The sequence below is a fragment of the Colobus angolensis genome, unplaced genomic scaffold (genome assembly GCF_000951035.1).
Source record: "Colobus angolensis palliatus isolate OR3802 unplaced genomic scaffold, Cang.pa_1.0 Scaffold215, whole genome shotgun sequence".
Lineage (NCBI taxonomy): Eukaryota > Metazoa > Chordata > Mammalia > Primates > Cercopithecidae > Colobus > Colobus angolensis.
The window spans coordinates 4,568,808-4,587,451 of NW_012115322.1; the positions used below are offsets into that span (position 1 = coordinate 4,568,808).

The window sequence follows — 18,644 nt, forward strand, 5'->3', positions numbered from 1 at the left end:
TTGCATATTAATCCACAACACATAGATAGAAATAAATGTTTCAGATAAGCTTGTAATTTCTAAGGAAACAATGCTTAAAAGTTCATGTAACAGAAGCAAGTAGTTGCCTCAGACCTAGATTCTATTTCCTGCTTCCTATCTGACATTGTATGAACAAGCTCATGTAGTCTGCGCTGGGCTCAGTTACCTACGTGAATGAAGACAGGCCTCCTAGTCCTCTTTAATCTGGCTCAGGAAAAAAGTTCACAATATTTCACAATTCACTATAGTAAAATTTACAGTTGTTTTACTCAGCTTGGTCTTTTTCTTGATAGTCACATTTTTGGTCTTCGCTAGTTCTTCATTTTTATTATCTTTCAAATTCTGATCAGGAATTGACTTTGTTGGCCTGGATTTTATCTTTCTTATTACTTTTGAAAAACTATTTTGCTCCCTTTCAAGGAGATTCTGGTGCTGACAGGCATTGATTGCCTCTGTCACACTACCAGCCAAAATGCAACCCAAGTATTGTGGATGCTGTGGTACAGAGAAAAGGATTCATTTCCAACAGCGGTTAAGAAAATAGATAAGGCAAAGTGAATGCACCAAGAACATTCTCAACAGAGAATTATAGTACCAAAGAATATAAACAGCTAACACTGATAAACACACAAACAACGTTCTTCAAAGTAAAATGTCTGAACATCACAGGAGGGTGCACCTCCCAAAGTTAGTTCTCCGGGCTCGGCTTCTTAAGTTACCCACCCCCAGAATGCGAGGTAAGTTGTCTCTGGTTATGCTCCACGCTGTCAAAACACGTGTGCGTGTGATGCTGAACTGACATACAGAAAATATATTGCCCCCCAATAAATTTGGTCATGAGTTTTAATAAAGATGAATTTTGTCGGTTTTGAATGACTACCAGAGAGCTGTTTTTATCTCTACTTGCCAGAAATAATTGTGTGGAAGAAAGTCAAAGAGCAGTTTGGAAGAGGGAACACCCTACCCACTTATGCTTTGAAAATAATGTCTTCATTTAATCAGGTAGTCTAGAACAGAGACGTAGACTTTTTTTGGTAATCAGGTGTTTCTGCAACTGTCCAACAACAGTCATTGAAAAGAAACATTTTGGTGCCAGTCTAGTAATAAATTATTTCTTAAATTTGGCTTGGGTCAGAATATACCAAATGTAAGAGCAATGATATATGAAGACCAAAGGGAGGATGTTCAAAAAGTAAAAATGATCTATGCAGAAAAAAATAAAAATTTTAGTTTTTGATTATTACTGCTTGAGAGGCAACCCTTTTAAGCCAGTTAACATAAAATCAAAGATGACAGATGAAAATTGTAAAATATATTTTAGAAAACAAGAGCATTTTCTTTATATTTAAATAGTTAATGAAATAGGTACATAAAGATAACCACTTCCTCCATAGTTGCATAGGCTTAAAAATGTTTGCATATTAAGGCATAGAGGTGTAATGTCAGAGGTAGCCATTTTCTTCCCAAGAATTCCCTAACATTATGCCAAGATCTGGAAGTTGAATCTGTCTGGTTCTGGCTATGTACGGAGCACAGCACTGAGGTCTTATTCCTGGTCACTGAGCCACGAACAATAAAGGGTTCATGGTTCAGAGAGAAACTTGCACCAGTTATTTAGAACAAGTATAACTATGTCCCAGAATGTACTTTTTTTTTTTTTTTTTGAGACAGACTGTTGCTCTGTCGCCCAGGCTGGAGTGCAGTGGCGCGATCTCTGCTCACCGCAAGCTCCGCCTCCCGGGTTCACGCCATTCTCCTGCCTCAGCCTCCCGAGCAGCTGGGACTACAGGCGCCCACCACCACGCCCGGCTAATTTTTTGTATTTTTAGCAGAGACGGGGTTTCACTGTGTTAGCCAGGATGGTCTCGATCTCCTGACCTCGTGATCCGCCTGCTTCGGCCTCCCAAAGTGCTGGGATTACAGGCGTGAGCCACCGTGCCCGGCCCAGAATGTACTTCATTACAAATTGTTAACCAAGGGAAAAAACATATTAGGAAGGAGATAGTACTTCCTGAGTGGTAGAATACAAGGCACATAATGTCCTCCAATGCTGTCACATAGCTTCAATCTTAGGAAAGTAATACATACAAGCAATTCATCCCAACTTTTCACAGGCTGTTAAAAATCTCCACTAATTAATATTGTTTTACGTGTGAAAGAGAGTTATGTGGGAAGGTAGACGAAGAAAGTCTGAGTTGATTTTTTTTTTAGAAACATTGAGGAAAGAGGAACTTTGAAGTTCACTCAACAAACTGAGTGCTTTAAAACGCTTCCAAGTAGAACTCCTGCTTGAAATTAACAGCCAACACTAACTTATAATCAGATATGCCGATTTGTACATGTGCTGTAAACATACTTATGAACTATTTCATTCATTGAATATAATCCTTATAATCCTTTACTCTCAACCTGGTTAATAAATCCTTTATACATGGACAATGCAGAGGTAAACAATAACTAAGGTCAAATTACCACAATTCCATAATGGTGGAACCTAAATTAATAAGACTATCTACCATAAAGGGCAGAGAATAGGAGGTTAATGTTTACTGAACCTCTTTGATGTGCCAGATAATAACTTACAGTATTGCATTGAATTCTTAAGGCATCTATTTGAATCGAAATTAATGTTCTCACTTGAAAGAGGTGAGTAGCCTGCAGCTTCTAGGAGATTAATATACCTACTACCACCACTTAGGTAACTAGCAGAGCTAAGATTAGGCTCACATCAGAGTGCCCAAAACCCATGCCTCTTTATGCTACACCTTGCTTTTTCTCTAGTTCTCTGCAGACTGTGTTTATACAGTATTCGATGTCTAGAAACCATACCTTTTAGGAAATCATCTCAGAAACTGCAGAACATGTCTAATGCATATCAGTAATCTGCTACATTTACTATCCCTCTAAAGACCAAAAAGGCCTTTCTAAGATCATAAGCTGACCTAGTCAATTACTATTATGACTAATGGTGTCTGCTAAAGTATTAATGTATTGACAATGGGAGGTCTCAGCCCTTGGCAATTATCAGTGCTCTGATCACACAGCATTGACTTCCTTAGACCAGAGACCATTCATGCAACCTAAAAATAGGAGAGGCACCCAGCTTGTTTTGAAAGAGTAATTTTCTACCCTGTCAATTAATTGTCTTTATTTTCTATTTTGCCTGCTTCCATAAAGAATTTGGAGTGGCTTGCTGAGAACAAAGCCTGTAACTGAAAATAATAAATGATATGTTGTGGGGTGGAGTCAGGGGTAATAAATCTATTCTAAAACTTGAGTTAACATAGATTTTTATCTGGTGGGATCTAACAGAATCTTGGATTCTTTGGTGGACATAGAAATAGTATGAAAGCTGAGAAGCTAAGAAAGCTAAGAAAGTTTAAAATGATAATGTAGGAAAATAGTTTGGCAAATTTTTTCTTCTTAGACACTACAAAGATAAACACTATGGAAAATGATCCCACATTCCACATTAGCAAGGCGGAATTAGAAAGGTTTTACCATAATAAACAAAGTTGGAGCTAGTCTCTGCCTTTCTGCTTTAGACTTTATAAAAATGTCAGGCATTGCCATAGTCTATAGAACGTAACCTAAGGCAATGCTTACCTTTCTAGAGGCAGAAGTCCAGTTATTAATGTACAAGGCATTATCCAACATTCTTGGGCATTAAGGAGTTCTACATAAATAAAATTACATCCAAACTGGTTCACCTGAATGAGTACAAATTTTAAAAAGTGTTCTACTAGATATCTCTCTGAAATACATCATGTTTTGTCTTATACAGGTATTGAACATAGTTTTACTTTTTCTTCATGAACTAGGGTCATCACTGTATCAGACACTTGGCTTGACGTTGGACCTGTGTTTGAGATTTTACCTTTTCTGGTGTTGTAAAATGAGAACTTTGACTCACAGAGCATCACTAAGTAAGGTATTGGGAAGTCTTGTTTTGTGAACTATAGAGGAAAAAAGAATGTTTGTGAAGTAGTACTTAGTTTACTTATGTGCAAAAGTGTGGTAGGTCCTGAAAAGACCAGAGCTTTTTAAAAATGCTGAGTCCTTAGAGCTTCTGAGGCTGTTATACCTTGCTTTTTAAATGATAGATAAATGTTTCATGTATTATCATTAATATTTTATTGCATGTTTTCAGTTTTTCACCTCCAAATGTATGCTTTAAATTAAATTCTCTGAATTACTAAAAATACTTTTAGTCTATAGTATATCTTGATATAAAGGTTTTTACTTGAGAATCCAAAATGACAAGGTCAGCCAGTGAGAGGAGGAATATATGAATTTACAGCAACAGTTTTATGTTTCCTATTACAATTCATCTATTGCCAAAATTAAGGAAGAAGAATCTGAATTTTAAAAATATTATTTTATAGTGGAATGAATACTACATACTACTTTGCTTATTTAAGTGAAGAAAAATAAGTGTTTCTTGGACTCTTCGATTTTTTTTTAAAGTATATCTCCCCTAACATCAGTGAATACCTCAGTCTCAGGAGTTTTCGAGCAGAGATTAATCAGAAGATCTAGACCATTGTTTAATGTGAAATGTGTTAAAAGTACATGCCTTTACTCTCCTAAGGGCATAAAAAGATATTTAGACAAGGCATTTAGGACAGGAAGAATGTTTCCAGGGAAGGGAGGCCATAATCTTTTTTTTCAGTTAAGCTTTTGGTAAAATGGCACATAAAAAAGACTTAGTTCGTTTGCACAGACATTGTAAAAGAGTTCATGTCTACATCTTGTATTTGCAGCAGTTCCATTTATATCATAAAAGCCCACTTTTTCTGTTTCTAATTATTTCTTGAATAAACTGTCAAAAATATTTAGGTTTTTCAACCTAAAGAATGTTTGTCTGATCTCTGAGAGTATAGAGAATAAAATATTTTGTGAATAGGGGTATGGAATTCATTTCCTTATCAAATGTACAAACATTATGCCCAGAGTGTATCCTGACAAGTATATATTAGGCATTATGAGCAAGGTTTTAGGACCTCCTAGTCATTTGGAGAAAGACAATCCTTTTATTGTGCTGGCAAAAATGCTTTTGGTTTCCTGTCATTAAACCTAAGTGCCAGTGAAAGTTTGAGCACAGTTGAAATTGCTTTATACAATATACTCTTTACGAGAATAACACATACCTGTAAGAGTAATTTTTATTACCTAGGAAGATGAAAAATTATACATTTCTTCATCATATGGGGGAATGTGCATAATGATCTCCTCCTGGTCAGATATAAATTTTTCTATCTACTTTAAACACTCTGCATATTTCTTGCCTAGTGAGCCAATTCCACCATTTTTGTAAGGGCCGGAAAAAAAAAAAAAAAAAAGCCCAGAAGAACCCTACTAATTTCTTTTAAATTGAACGGTAGTTTCATGGAGAAGTTTTCATTTAATTTATATGATCTAATTGTGCTAAGTGGAACCAGACTATGGGGTTAAACATTTCCATATGTTTTAAAGGCCCAGAACTTTTCCTGAAAGGTATTCAGGAAATTCTGAATTCAGACTTTACCTGCTGCTTCCAGAAACGACTGCAACTCCACCCAGACTGTACCCCCTTCCCAGCAATGTGTGCCACATGTAAGCACATGCAGGAGATGTCGTCCCCTGGTGCATCTGTTGCCTGGGAGGGCCTTACCCCTGCCACACTCCTGGACCTCCAAAGGCTACCAGATTTTTTTCCCCAGTCATTGACACTTGCCTTCCTCCTCAGTGTATGAAATGAAGAACTAGATAACTGTAGAGAGGGAAGGCAGAGTGGACCAAATTCTGGAAATCTGGTTCCTGGCTTACAGCCACCCTGAGCCTTAGTGTGATCTATAAATGCTTTACAACTCACCCCTTGTTGATATGACATTTTGTTGACTATAACCATCCCCTCTTCATTTTATGCTCCAGAAGCTTGTGAGACCTCAATGAGTCATGAAGAATCCTAATTTCAAATCCAAAGAATCCAAAGTGATGATAACAAAAACCAATAATTGATATCTGAACAAAGGTTAGTATTTGACAATGGATAAAGATTGGTATACCTTCCCTTCCTCTGGGCTTTGTTGACATGAATTGTGAACGTCGTCTTCTCTTACTAATTTTCCAGGCCAGGAAGTCAGTCCTTTGATTTGGCCCCAGACCAAGTCGCCAACATTGAACGTCCTTGGTCTATAATGTATCAATTCATTTGAAGAGGGGGAGTCTGGATTCCTTAGGTCATCTTCACTACTAATGCTTTTAGCATCTGAAGGGCTAGGCACACACCCATTAATGCTTTTGGCATTAAAGTCTCCATTGTAATGGATGTAGTCTTTGACCAGAGAATTTTCCAAACTATTTGAGGAACTTGGAGACTGCTCCTCTAGGACCAGGTCTTGCTTTGCAGTGCTTAGCAGCTCTCCAAATCCCCGACTCTGTCGAGGTCTATTCCCATTAATGTGTGCACATCTTTCCACAGTGTTCTCTAGTCTCTCCTTAAAACTCATCATAGTTCTTTTGTAGTTATTATACCTGAAATTTTCCTCTAGAATTTTATCCCCTGGACAGTTTCTTGGTGGTAACAGTATTGGGTGCTGTTCCCCAGGCAGAAATGGCAGTGTAGAGACATTATTGGACCTTTCATGACAAGGACTGCTGTGGATATGGCCTGGATGATCTAAAAATTCCTCATACTTCCACCTGTTTCGCTCCCCTCTGGGGCTTTGCTCCCCATCCCACTGTTTTTTGGATGTGTGGCAACTTGCTGACTTGAAATATTCAAACCCATCTCCTTCGTTCGCATTTTTCCCATGGTCTAGATTCTTGGGCAGCCGAACCCCTCTTGAATTCCTCAGCCTACCGTCATGATCAACACCTCCCATGTTCCGTCCATGAATGACCGCACTGACAGCACTGGAGAGATTTAATGGGTCACCAATTGAAGCAGTGAAGGCACTCATGGCACTCAGAGCTGGAATGGGGCTGATCTGAGTTGTACTGTTGACTGCAGTGGTGATGACAACCTGCATTCCCTTGCTGGCTGCATCGACAACTGCTTTGTAAATGGCATCTACGGAAGCATCACCTGGGCCACCCACAACGAGGCCATCCTTCACCTGTTGACCAAGAGATGGGTCAATCCTCGGTTGCAACTCACAAGGTGTATCTTGAAAAGGTGGAAGTGTAGTGTTTGGATTCTCAGGAAGTGCTGTGAGCCCAGGCTGAGTGCTTATTCTTTTGTTTAGGAGAGCTGCATCTTCCTGCATTCTCACCTTGAAGAAATAGACAGGAAGCAGTGAGAGAAAGGGAAATAATTTTAAAGGCCTCAAAGAGAAAGACTATAATGTTAAGTTACCAAAAGACAAACAAATATAACAAGGAAGGAAATATAAAGAACAAGACTCAAAAAATGAAGTAAAAAGTCACTTTGTATAAGAAAGCTTATGTCTTGATTACATTTGCAGGCTATTTCTTTGGTTAAAATCATTCAACAGATTTTTAAAAATCATCATTGCGAAACATTCTCTAGAAAAATTAAACCTGAGGTGGTTGGACAGAAAACGTACTCAGGTTGGGATGATTCCATTTATCCGGTGTCATTACAGGTCTTTGCAATTTAGGATTCAAAAAGAGTCAAGTCACAGGTAATCAAATTAGCAAAGGAAAAATATTTTGAAAGTGATTTCTAACTCACTGATGTTTCCACTTAACTAAGTGAAATACAATATAAAATAAAAAAATATATAAACTCCTTTCTTAACAATAACATGACACTAGTTTTAAGATGGGGTAGTAATACCTGCTCCTCAACCTTTTCAGGCCATATCCCCACACTGTCAGTAGTGACAATGGCTATCTGCAGAAGTGATTCTCAATTGGGAAGTGGTGAAGGGACAGCATACTTACCAGGGGAGCATATCAGAATTCTGGTATAGGAAGGATGAGGGCAGTCTGAAAAAGTGCCCAAGGTTATTTTAATTTTACCCCCACGCCCCACCCCCCACCGCCATGCCATCTAAGAATTACTGCTCTAGATCCTTGATACTTTGAAGTTTCAGATTTTTTTCCACAATGATCTCTCCCTTCCTTTACATCCTTCCCTACTAATCCAGAACCTAGGATCTGTCAGCACATCAGCCTCTCTCTTGCTATTATCACCTTGTCTACACCTACCAGGCAAAATCCCAATACTGGATCAATTCAACTGCCTGCCTTATCTACATCTACAGTGAGGATGCTAAGTATTTGTCTATAGGAATTTGTAGCTTCCAACTTCAGTTGAGGGCTTATTGCTGCCCATCAATCCTAGATCTTCTAGTTAGTTACTGTCACTCATTTTCCACAACTATTCAAATCTTCACCAACTTCTTCACCATCTCCCAGACTATTCTTAGTAGATGACCTTACGTAATAGAGAAAATAAAGCCCATCAGGCAAGAATTCTCACAATTTCTTATACTCTGATACTCCCTGCCCCTGGCAGACTTCTCCACAACTATACCTGTCCTAAATTCTGTCCTGCTTCCCATAAGAGGGTTCCCTTCTGCTCTCTGAGGGTGTGCCCTCCACTTACGTTCTGAATCCCAAGCCCCCTTCTCAAGGATCCTGTCTTATTTATTATCCCTTCCCTTCTTCTTTTTTTTTTTTTTTTTTGAGACAGAGTCTTGCTCTGTTGCCCAGGCTGGTGCGATCTCGGCTCACTGCAAGCTCCACTTCCCGGGTTCGTGCCATTCTCCTGCCTCAGCCTCCAAGTAGCTGGGACTACAGGTGCGCACCACCACGCACGGCTAATTTTTTGCATTTTTAGTAGAGACGGGGTTTCACCGTGTTAGCCAGGATGGTCTCAATCTCCTGACCTTGTGATCCGCCCGCCTCAGCCTCCCAAAGTGCTGGGATTACAGGTGTGAGCCACTACGCCCGGCATCCCTTCCCTTCTTTATGTTCAATCTCTTCCACTTTTTTGGGTCTTTCCTATAGCACATGATTATGTTCATGGCTTACATATTTTAAAGTTTGCATTCATCTACTCCCGACCCCCTGCTGGGGCACTGCCCTATTTCTCTTATGTTCTTCAAAGTTAAGTTTTTTTCAAAAATAAATTTTGTTGTGTGTATTTGAAGTTAACACCATGATGTTATAGAATACATATACAGATGGTAAAGGGGTTACTATAGTGAAACAAATGAGCCTCTCTATCATCTCATATAGTTGTGTGTGTGTGTTGTGTGTGTGTGTTTGTGAAGAACAGCTAAAGTATACTTCTTTAATCTGTACTCTGTAATTCCTAACCTCCCATTCGCTGTTCCTCCCTTTCGCCATCTGGCTCCTGCTCCCACCACTCCAGCAAAACTGCATTCCAGTAAGTCACTGATGATGTCCTAATTGGTAAATCTAAAGGATTCTCTTCAGGCTTTATCTTACCTTTTTTCTCAGTGACACGGTTGAGCACTTCCTCTTCCTTTCTGAATTATTTTACTATGGATTTTATATATATATATATATGTCAAAAATATACAAGTTTTCTTCATCATTACTTCTCACCCAAACTCACAGTTTCTCACCCTACTCCAGTCCTATTTCCTTTCTTAGAACTAACCAGCACTGGAGTGCATCCTTCTTACCTCCCTTCCTTGCTTCCCTCCTTTCTTTCAACCTAAATGGGATGGTACTAGATTCTGGATCCCACACCCCCTCCTCAGGGATCCTGCCTTATTTATTATCCCTTGAACATAAAGATGTTCCACTTTCCTGGGTCTTTCCTTTAGCGTATGATTATATTCATGGTTTCCAGATTTAAAAGTACTGTTCTGCAATACTATAGCACTGGAGTCTTGCAGTCTTACAGATCTTTCCATATCAGATTATGTAAGTCTACCTAATTTTCTAAACCAGTAGGTAGATGGATATACTGTACCACAATATATTTAACTATTTCCCTACTGATGGAGTGGTTCATAATTTTTGATGCCACAAATTACACTGCACTGAACATTTTGATATGTGCTTGTTTGTTCACATTTGAAGATTTCTCTAAAATGAGATATTAATACATAGAAACTGAACTTCTGGTCAAAAGATATTTAAAAATCTGATATGCTATCAAATTACTCTCCAAAAGGACTGTATCAGCATGTAATCAGACCACCAGTAATCTGAGAGAATCTATTTCTCTACACCCTTATCAGCAGTGGATATCATCAATCTGATGGACACATTACTGTGATAATTTATGTAACTCTGATTATTATTTTCATAAGTTTATTAATACTTTATCTTTCAATTTCTATGAATGATCTGTTCATATCTATTGCTAACTTTTTCTAATCAATTATCCTTTTTCTTTCTGATTTGTAGGAGCTCTTTTTACATTATACGTGTTATTTAGTATGTATTAGGAAAATATTTTCTGCCAGGTTGTCACTTGTCTTTAGCTTTGTTTAGAATATCCTTGATCACACAAAGATTTTAAATTTTTAGGTAATCAAATTTGTTTCTTTTCCTTTTGACTGCCCTGGTTTTCTGTCATGCTGAAAGAGCCTTCTCTACCCCAAGATTATTTTTAAAAAGTCCATATTTTCTTCCCATGTGGATTTAGTGTTACTCTTTCCACCTATCTCCTTAATCTAGCAGGAATTTATTCACTTCGTGGAACTAAAGAAGTACCATGTGGCTGAAGCCAGGGGAAGAGTGGTGAGAGCTGACGCTGGAGAGGATGGACGGGTGGGCATGCAAGGGAGGTCTCAGTCATGAGAACAATGAGAAATGACGAAAGGGCTTATGAGGGTCACACAATCAGTTTTTACTAACAGCTCCAAAAGAACTGCTGAGATACTTCAGACAAAATTAAAAAAAAAGAAAACCTTCACACAAAAGACTGGAATGTTTAACAATATTCATGATTGAGAAATAACAGTAAATAGAGGTGAAAGGGCACATAACCCACTTTTTTCACCCTTTCCTGCAAATTAAGTGTTTAAACAAACCCAGACATTGTTTTCTTCTAACGTGACACAGGGGAGGAGAGTACCTGAAAGTTCTGAAACAGACAAGCCATGGGGTTATTGTTAGCTGGGCAAGGAATTGTGGACTGTCCTTGGAACGCCTGGAGATTCTGGTACCCCTGGAGAAGTTGCTGCTGTTGCTGATTTGGAGGAAACATCTGATTGTTGTTTAACAGCGACTGTAGATGAGTCAGTTGATGGTTATTCAAAGTATTGTTTATTGATGACATATCACCTACAGTTTGAAAAACATAAAATATAAGTAAATGTGATTCTTTGGAGATTCTATGCCTCTCTTTGTACCTGAGAATTTCTGAAAAAAAAAAAAAAAAAAAAAAAACTAAGTGCTATGCTTACTTGGGTAATGCTTTTCTTTTTTGCTTCTCAAATTCTTACTAAGTGGTAAGGAAAGAGTAGCTTTATTATTTAGTTTTATCTTGTATAATTAGTTTTTAAATTTTATATCATGGAAAGACTACTTAGTCTTTGCTCTATGCATTAGGCAGTCCTTATATATTGAGCTGCAGTGTCATATGATTCCTTGATCTATTATTTTTAAATTTTAGCCCTATTTTAATGAGGACCTAAAATTAAAGGTTGAAATTAGTCCTATAATGTTTTAGCAATTGTAGGTATCTGACCAGATAATTAAAATAAGTGAGCTGATCAGGCCTTGTTTACAAAATTTAGTTCTCAAGCCATAATCATCAGTAGATACCACATCAAATCATTGACTTGGTTTAGAAATGTGCATTTTGTTTTGTGATAGAAGGTTGGTCACCTAAAATTAAAATGGAAAAGAAAGCTAACAACACAAAAGAATTCATTGTCATAATCATTCAAAATAAATATTATATAATCAGTAGGATTAACAACTAAATTTACATTCAAAATTCAAAGTTATTCTGAAATTACTCTGACATTTTCTTGAGGACAATGTCATAAAAACTGTCCTGTAACTTGTAATATGTAAATGAAATATGCTTTCTAGGTTATTTAATTACAAAGATTTCAATGCCAAATAGAACTAATTTTACTATATTATAAAGGCATCCATAAAATTAAGAAAACATTAATAATAAAATTATTTTTTACACATTGAAGATGCCATTGACATCATCATATACATTTCCCTGTTTCCAGACTTTATGGACACCATCCCTACACTTTATATTATAGTTACCTATATCCATCAGTTAAATATACCTGGCATTATTTTCTGACTATTTTGTGATAGGATAATACAGATGAAACACTTTGTTTTTAAGCCACAAAGGTCAAAAAAATAATACTGACTGAGGAAATCTAGTAGCAGCTAGAGGGGCTGTCTGTTCTCTTGAACTTGGGCAAACTTTAGTTTTGCATCTTTTTACATCTTGCTTCTTGTTTTGCTAGACAAGCATTTAGTTTTGTTTATTTAGGGTTCACCTGGAAAACACTTTCTCAATCTGTTTCCATCCACAGTGCAGCTGCTCATACTAACCCTGTGATGCCACACCAACAAAAATTCACATGAAAGTGATTTTTAAGATGTACCTGTGCTTTATTATTTGAAAAATGAGACTCTACTTGGTTTAAGAGATGATGGGTAGGTTAGGTTTAAGTGGCATCAGAATTAGAAGAGAAAGCAGATTAAAATGATATTTAGTATTGCTAGAATAGGGGAAAAAGGAAAAAGTCACTCATGTTTGTATAACTATGGTTGTGTGTGGGTGTTGTTATATTTAGTTCCTTAAGCAAGCTGTGACATAACAAAAACATTTTTAAAAATAGTGTGACAAAATGGAGTTTTTAAAAAGGAGAAAATAGAATTAGAAAAACGTTTCTTTTGTAAAAAATTTGTGAAAAAATTTAACTTACCAAGTAGACCTGTCCCCAGTAGAGGGTTAAGTAGCTGTGGCACCACAGAGTTACTGTTGAGTTTAGCTGAACCAGGTGTATTCCCAGCATTATTAGATATATTCAGCAATGTTTCTGCCATTGACACCACTGCTGTCCCACCAAGTGTTGAGACAGTCAGTGCTGCCACTGCTGATGATGTAGTGGTTGTGGTAGTGGTTGCCTGGGAGGAGGTTGCTATGGAAACCTCTGGATGATTAGCGGTGTTGGCCGATGCCGAGTTCAGGACACCTCCCAACAGCTGGGGATTCAAGGTCATTAATCCTGAGGCCCCATTGACAGCTGGGAGGAACAGGGGGTTAAAAGTAGTGTCACTGCCTGCAAAGCTTGGTAAAGGGTTCCCCAGGGGGCTGGTTAAAAGGGTCTCAGCTCGGCTGTTGTCTGACTGATTGCTTGGCAAATGGTCTGGTGGGGCTGTCATCTGTGTTAATGAGGGTAAAGGGGTATTTTGCTGTTGGAAAAGATCTGAGATGGTCAGATTGAAAGATGGCAGGGGAACCATGGCAGCTGCTTGGGCTTGGTTCTGAAGCAGGGCTGCTAAGAGCTGAAAGTGAACAGGTTGCAATACCTGCCCATCCATGTCACTGGAGAGAAAAGCTAAAGCAGCGTTTACATTCGGGTCGAGAAAACCTAAAGGGTGGAGGTTGATCTCAGACTTGCCTTCTCCTGCTGAAGGCTGGAGGATATTTAATAGATTCTGGTTTAGGAGATGCTGTTGATTCACTGGCAAAGAGATAGGTAGAGAACTGAGGAGGCTGGGGTTCAAGGGGTGTGGAAGATGGTTGTTTGAAGTGCTGTTGGATGGAAAATGAAGTGCGTGCTCCTGGCCAACAAAAGGAAAATCACTCCCAATGGGCAGCTGACTCTGCAGTGGGTTTCCAGCTGCGGTGGTGACTATGACGCCATCTTGAAGAACAGATGTTGTCTTTGTGATGGCAGGGTGGTTGGTGCCCGCTATAGCTATGGAGGATGATGGTCCTGAACCGCCTAAAATGAAAAAAAAAAAAAAGTTATTAATCATGGATATTATGTGAGACTAGGCATAAAAATGCATTAACATAAATTTCAATTTATTTGTCACATGGCACCTTCATTGATTGCAACTAGATTAATTGTAATCAGATCACTTGACATCTGTTAGTGGGACTTAAGTTTAGAATGCACACTTTTGAAAATAAATATATTGAAGAAGTTAGTTACTGAGAAATAGCTGATGGGTTGTGGTGGCAGGAGAGGTGGGGGGTTTAAAAAAAGAAATAGGTGTTGCTGACTATCAAATAGCTTGTTTTTCACAGGCAGACAACAAGTGAAAGCTGAAGATGGGAGAAACCGTGTTCTTCATTCAATTGGGTAGATAAAAGTAATAGTTTCATTTAAAAAGTTTTTTTCATTAAAAAAGTTGTCTTTATTTATAAAACTACTACTTTCTTTTAGTGAAAAGAAACCCACAAAAGTAGAATGCACATAAAAATATAAAGCAAAAAATAAAAAGTACCTATGAAGATAACTACCTATGAAGATAATATTTTAGTTTATAGGCTTTCTGGGCTTTTTCTATCTGCGTATCTATACATATGCAGGTATGCATATATATATGCATATATATGTTACATATATTTAAAAAAAGGAATCATGCTATAATGTTATTTTGTAGCTTTATCAATGTATTGTGATTACCATTCCATGTTAACTTATATATAGCTACAGAACCATTTTATTAGTATCATGTACGATATGCTGTACCTTAATCAATCCAGTCATAAGTTTGAAATTATTTACAATCTTTTACTATTGTAAGCAACACTATGACAAATATTCTTATTAATATTTCTTTGCCAGTTCACTTAATTATTTTCTAAGGATAAATTCTTAAAAGTGAAATTCCAGGGACAAAAGGGTTTACATATTTTAGAAGCTTTGAATACATATTGTCAAACTACCCTCCTGTGAAGTTGATCAATACACACTTAATTTACATTCCTATAAGCAGTGGAAGATAGTGCTCATTTCTCTCACCAATACTCTATTTATCATTATTTTTGACAATGAATAAAAATAATAATTAAGAATCTTTACCATTCTTAATGCATAAAGACACTTTGGACTTATGATTTCTTAAATTAGACCAGTCTTAAATAGCATTCTTATTCTTCAAAGTCTTACACTAGAGATGAAAATTCTGGGAATTTAATATCGGAAAAGAGGAAATTTAACGTATTTATAACTGTTTTTGTGATGTTCAACCCAAGCCGCACAACAGAATTATCTGGAGAAATTAAAAAAACAAAAACAAACCAATACCTGGGCCCTAGCCCAGACCCGTTGAAAACTCATCTCTCGGGGTACAGCCTGGGCAGTAGTATTCTTTGAAATCACCCCTGGTGATCCAGATGCACAAGGGGTGAGGTAGATAGGGTGAAAACCACATCTATTGAAAAGGAACCTATAATCACTTTTTTGTAAATGGTCTTTCCCCATTGTAAATGCATTGTTTTATGTAATACATGCATTTGACAAATATTTTATCATTTTAAGAATACACATTTAGTTTTATTTAAAAATACTAAACACATATATGGCATAATGAACAACACCAGTGTCACTGAAAATCTGAAATAAACCAAACATTTTGGGCGATGTTATACCATGCTATCCTAAAAAACTTTACATTTTATCATGTTACCATTGAGGCTTCATCCAAATACACAGAAATGTTTCCATAGTTGTAACAGTAATATGAATATAATTGCATATTCTTCTTCTTTTCACCTAATAGAATAACACAAGGATTTTTCCTTTCTGATAAATATATTTTGCATTTATATTTTAACTGTGTAGTGTATGTATTTACTATATTTATTGAACCACTCTGATAAAGTCTGGTATTCATATTTTGATTTTTCATCATTATAGATAATACAGGGATAAATATCTTTCTGCATGTGACACTTTGCTACCTTGAACTTTTTCCGTAGAAAAAATTTCATAACTGGCATGATTATTTTGAGAACCAAAAAGAGGGAAGCAAAAGTTCTGAAATATGTAAAAGTCTATAAAAATAAAAGGAGTTATCATTATTATTGACATTAGTAGTCATAGTAGTGGTGCTGTGGTAATAGCAGTAAGTGCAAATCAGCACATCCAACACACTTTATACAGAATATCCCTATAGCAAGGATTTAAGGATTTGTCATTTTTTCTGGCTGTCATGGTCTACCCTTTTTTTTTTTTTTTTTTTTTTTTTTCAGTGTTTTATTTAAATAATGAGATTTTAAAAACCCCTCTTTGAAAATATATAAATATTTATGAAATAATGACCACATTTACCAAGAGTAGTGTAAGAAAACATACCAAATGCTGAAATAGGCATATAGTATACAATTCTTTAAATACTAATTCAGATTTGTTACAAAATTATCAAAACCTTAAACATTTAATTGCTTCTTAAATCTTGCTGCTATTTCCATAGATACTATGGATTATTTCCATTTGGAAACCATCTTCTTAAATATTTAGAAAACTTTTATTAAACCTTTACAAATGTTTTTAAGAGTTTAAATAAAAAGTCTTATTTACTGGTAATCACTACTTGTGGCAGTATCTGTGGCAATTTTTCCTCTCTGCTAAATAATAATGACATATTTCGATGTAGAGATCAGAATTTCTCTAACCAAAAGCAGAACACATTTTCAAAATGCTCTAGAGTGTACACGTCAAGGCTTTGTAGATGAAGGCTTTCCTTAGAGATTATTATAATTTTTAATCTTTATTTTGCAACAGAGAAGTATCCACACTTATGATTCAAGGAAGTAGCCATTTTGGGATAACATAAAAGCTCTCTATCTAAATAGTCTTGAAGAATTAGAAGAAGTGAAGTATAGATACTCTGGGTGTATTTTTGTCTTACCATCAAGAAAGCAGTGAAGCACACAAGCTGCTTAAATGTAGTATGAAGATGAAGGTATAGTTTTTAAAATTTTTCTTTAATTTTCAAGAAATCTATTCAACAAACAGGTGTACTCTGCTGGAAAATAGAATAGAACTAACTACGAAGAAAGAAAGAAACAAACCAAAACCAAAAAAAAAAAAAAAAACACAACAAACAAACCTTGCTCTTTCCTGAAGGAATTAAGAGTTTGGGTAAAGAAATAAACACAGAAATCTCTCTGTCTTTTTCTTCTCTCAAATATATATTTATTCAGAGTTTATTATGAACTAGAAAAATGTAAAGCTTTGTTCTTATATTGCTAGTACAACTATAATGCAATATGCTAAGAGGTGTAACAGGTGTATAACAAGGAGACCACTGTAAAACTGAGCACGTCAGGGAAAACTAGTCAAATGGTGTAACATTTGATCTGGAATTTGAGAGATGCAAATGAAAATAAAAAGGGCCTCTATGCAGAAGCAAGATGATTAAAAAAACAAGCAAAGACAAGGTGATAATAAAGTAGATGGAAGGTAATGAAGAGTCCTATGTTTCCCCAAAACAAAGAAATATGACTGAAAATATTGTGAGGTTTCCCTATGCTTCCGGCTCCTCCTACCCATGGTTGAACCTGCTGCCTGAGATAAACAGTGAAGAAATTTGAAATCATCTTTCCAAACCACTAAAGACCAAACCATTAAATAAAAATCATTTTTTATTTATCACTGTATTTCCAAGACCTAACACAGTCTTTGACACATGATCAGCATTCAAACAATATTTGTTGGTACTAAAAAGATTGTAAAATCATAAAACTTGCACTCAACTTTCAGAAGTAGGTAGTTTGATGCTATGTGTTGGTGTGTTTGTGGACAAAAGGAAAGAATACCACCCGTTTGTGGAGAAAGTGAAAATGAACTCTCCAGTGTATTAGTCCAATGCTAGGAGATAAGGGACATTGGAAAGGAGATGGGTGCAAGATGACAAATTACCTAAGAAGGCTTCCAGATATTTCAAGATATTGAAATCACCCACAGAGGGAGAGGTCTACCCCAAATTACTCTGAGTTCTTAAAGTTACTCATTGATGCTTACAGTCATTCAAAGAGGACCCTGAATTTGTATGAAATCTTATAGATGCAGGGAAATTTGGAAATTGCTTATTTCTGAACCATTTACTCTTGAATAGGCACCCTCTGGTGAACGTATTTCATAGTTCTGCACAAAAACTCTATGGTCTGTTGAACCGTGGGGAAAAATGTTTTGTTAAAGCTGTTTTTTTTGTTTTGTTTTGTTTTTGCAGCCAAGGTATTTTATGCTTAATCGAATAAAAAGGATAGTCGCTGAGATTTTTAAAAAGGAAATTATTCATTACATGTTTACCAGTTAAATAACCAAAAGGCAGCTGGGATCCTGGAACAAGTTAGTAAGTTGGAGTAGTCCTTTACTGGGAAAAAGTGATTATTTCACACCGGCCAGCAGCACCATGAATTGGCATACTTTCTTTTTCTCATTGTCTCTGTTGCTTTTCAAGAGTAGGAGAGAAGACTGGAAAGCCACCCAAACAAACTTTGGTGTGAGATCTCATGCTTAGACACCCAGAGATTAAGACAGTCTGTCTGATGGGGAAATGACAGTGGTAGTTTTGCAGTAGGACAGGTTTCCTTTTTTTTTTTTTCTTTTTGAGATGGAGTCTCACTCTGTTGCCCAGGATGGAGTGCGGTGACACGATCTTGGCTCCCTGCAACCTCCACCTCCCAGGTTCAAGTGATTCTCCTGCCTCAGCCTCCTGAGGCAGGCCTGGCTAACTTG

General features: G+C 36.8%; 1 protein-coding gene across 1 annotated transcript in view; it reads right to left on the minus strand.

Moving 5' to 3' along the window:
• The window catches only part of MBD5 (methyl-CpG binding domain protein 5), a 520,295-nt gene that overhangs the window by 16,523 nt on the left and 485,128 nt on the right, over positions 1-18,644 (minus strand). Inside the window, exons 10-12 of the mRNA XM_011943076.1 lie at positions 13,566-13,892; positions 11,033-11,241; positions 6,069-7,277 (exon numbers count right to left, since the gene is read on the minus strand). Coding sequence (XP_011798466.1) covers positions 6,069-7,277; positions 11,033-11,241; positions 13,566-13,892 — 1,745 coding nt within the window. The remainder of the gene's footprint in view (positions 1-6,068; positions 7,278-11,032; positions 11,242-13,565; positions 13,893-18,644) is intronic.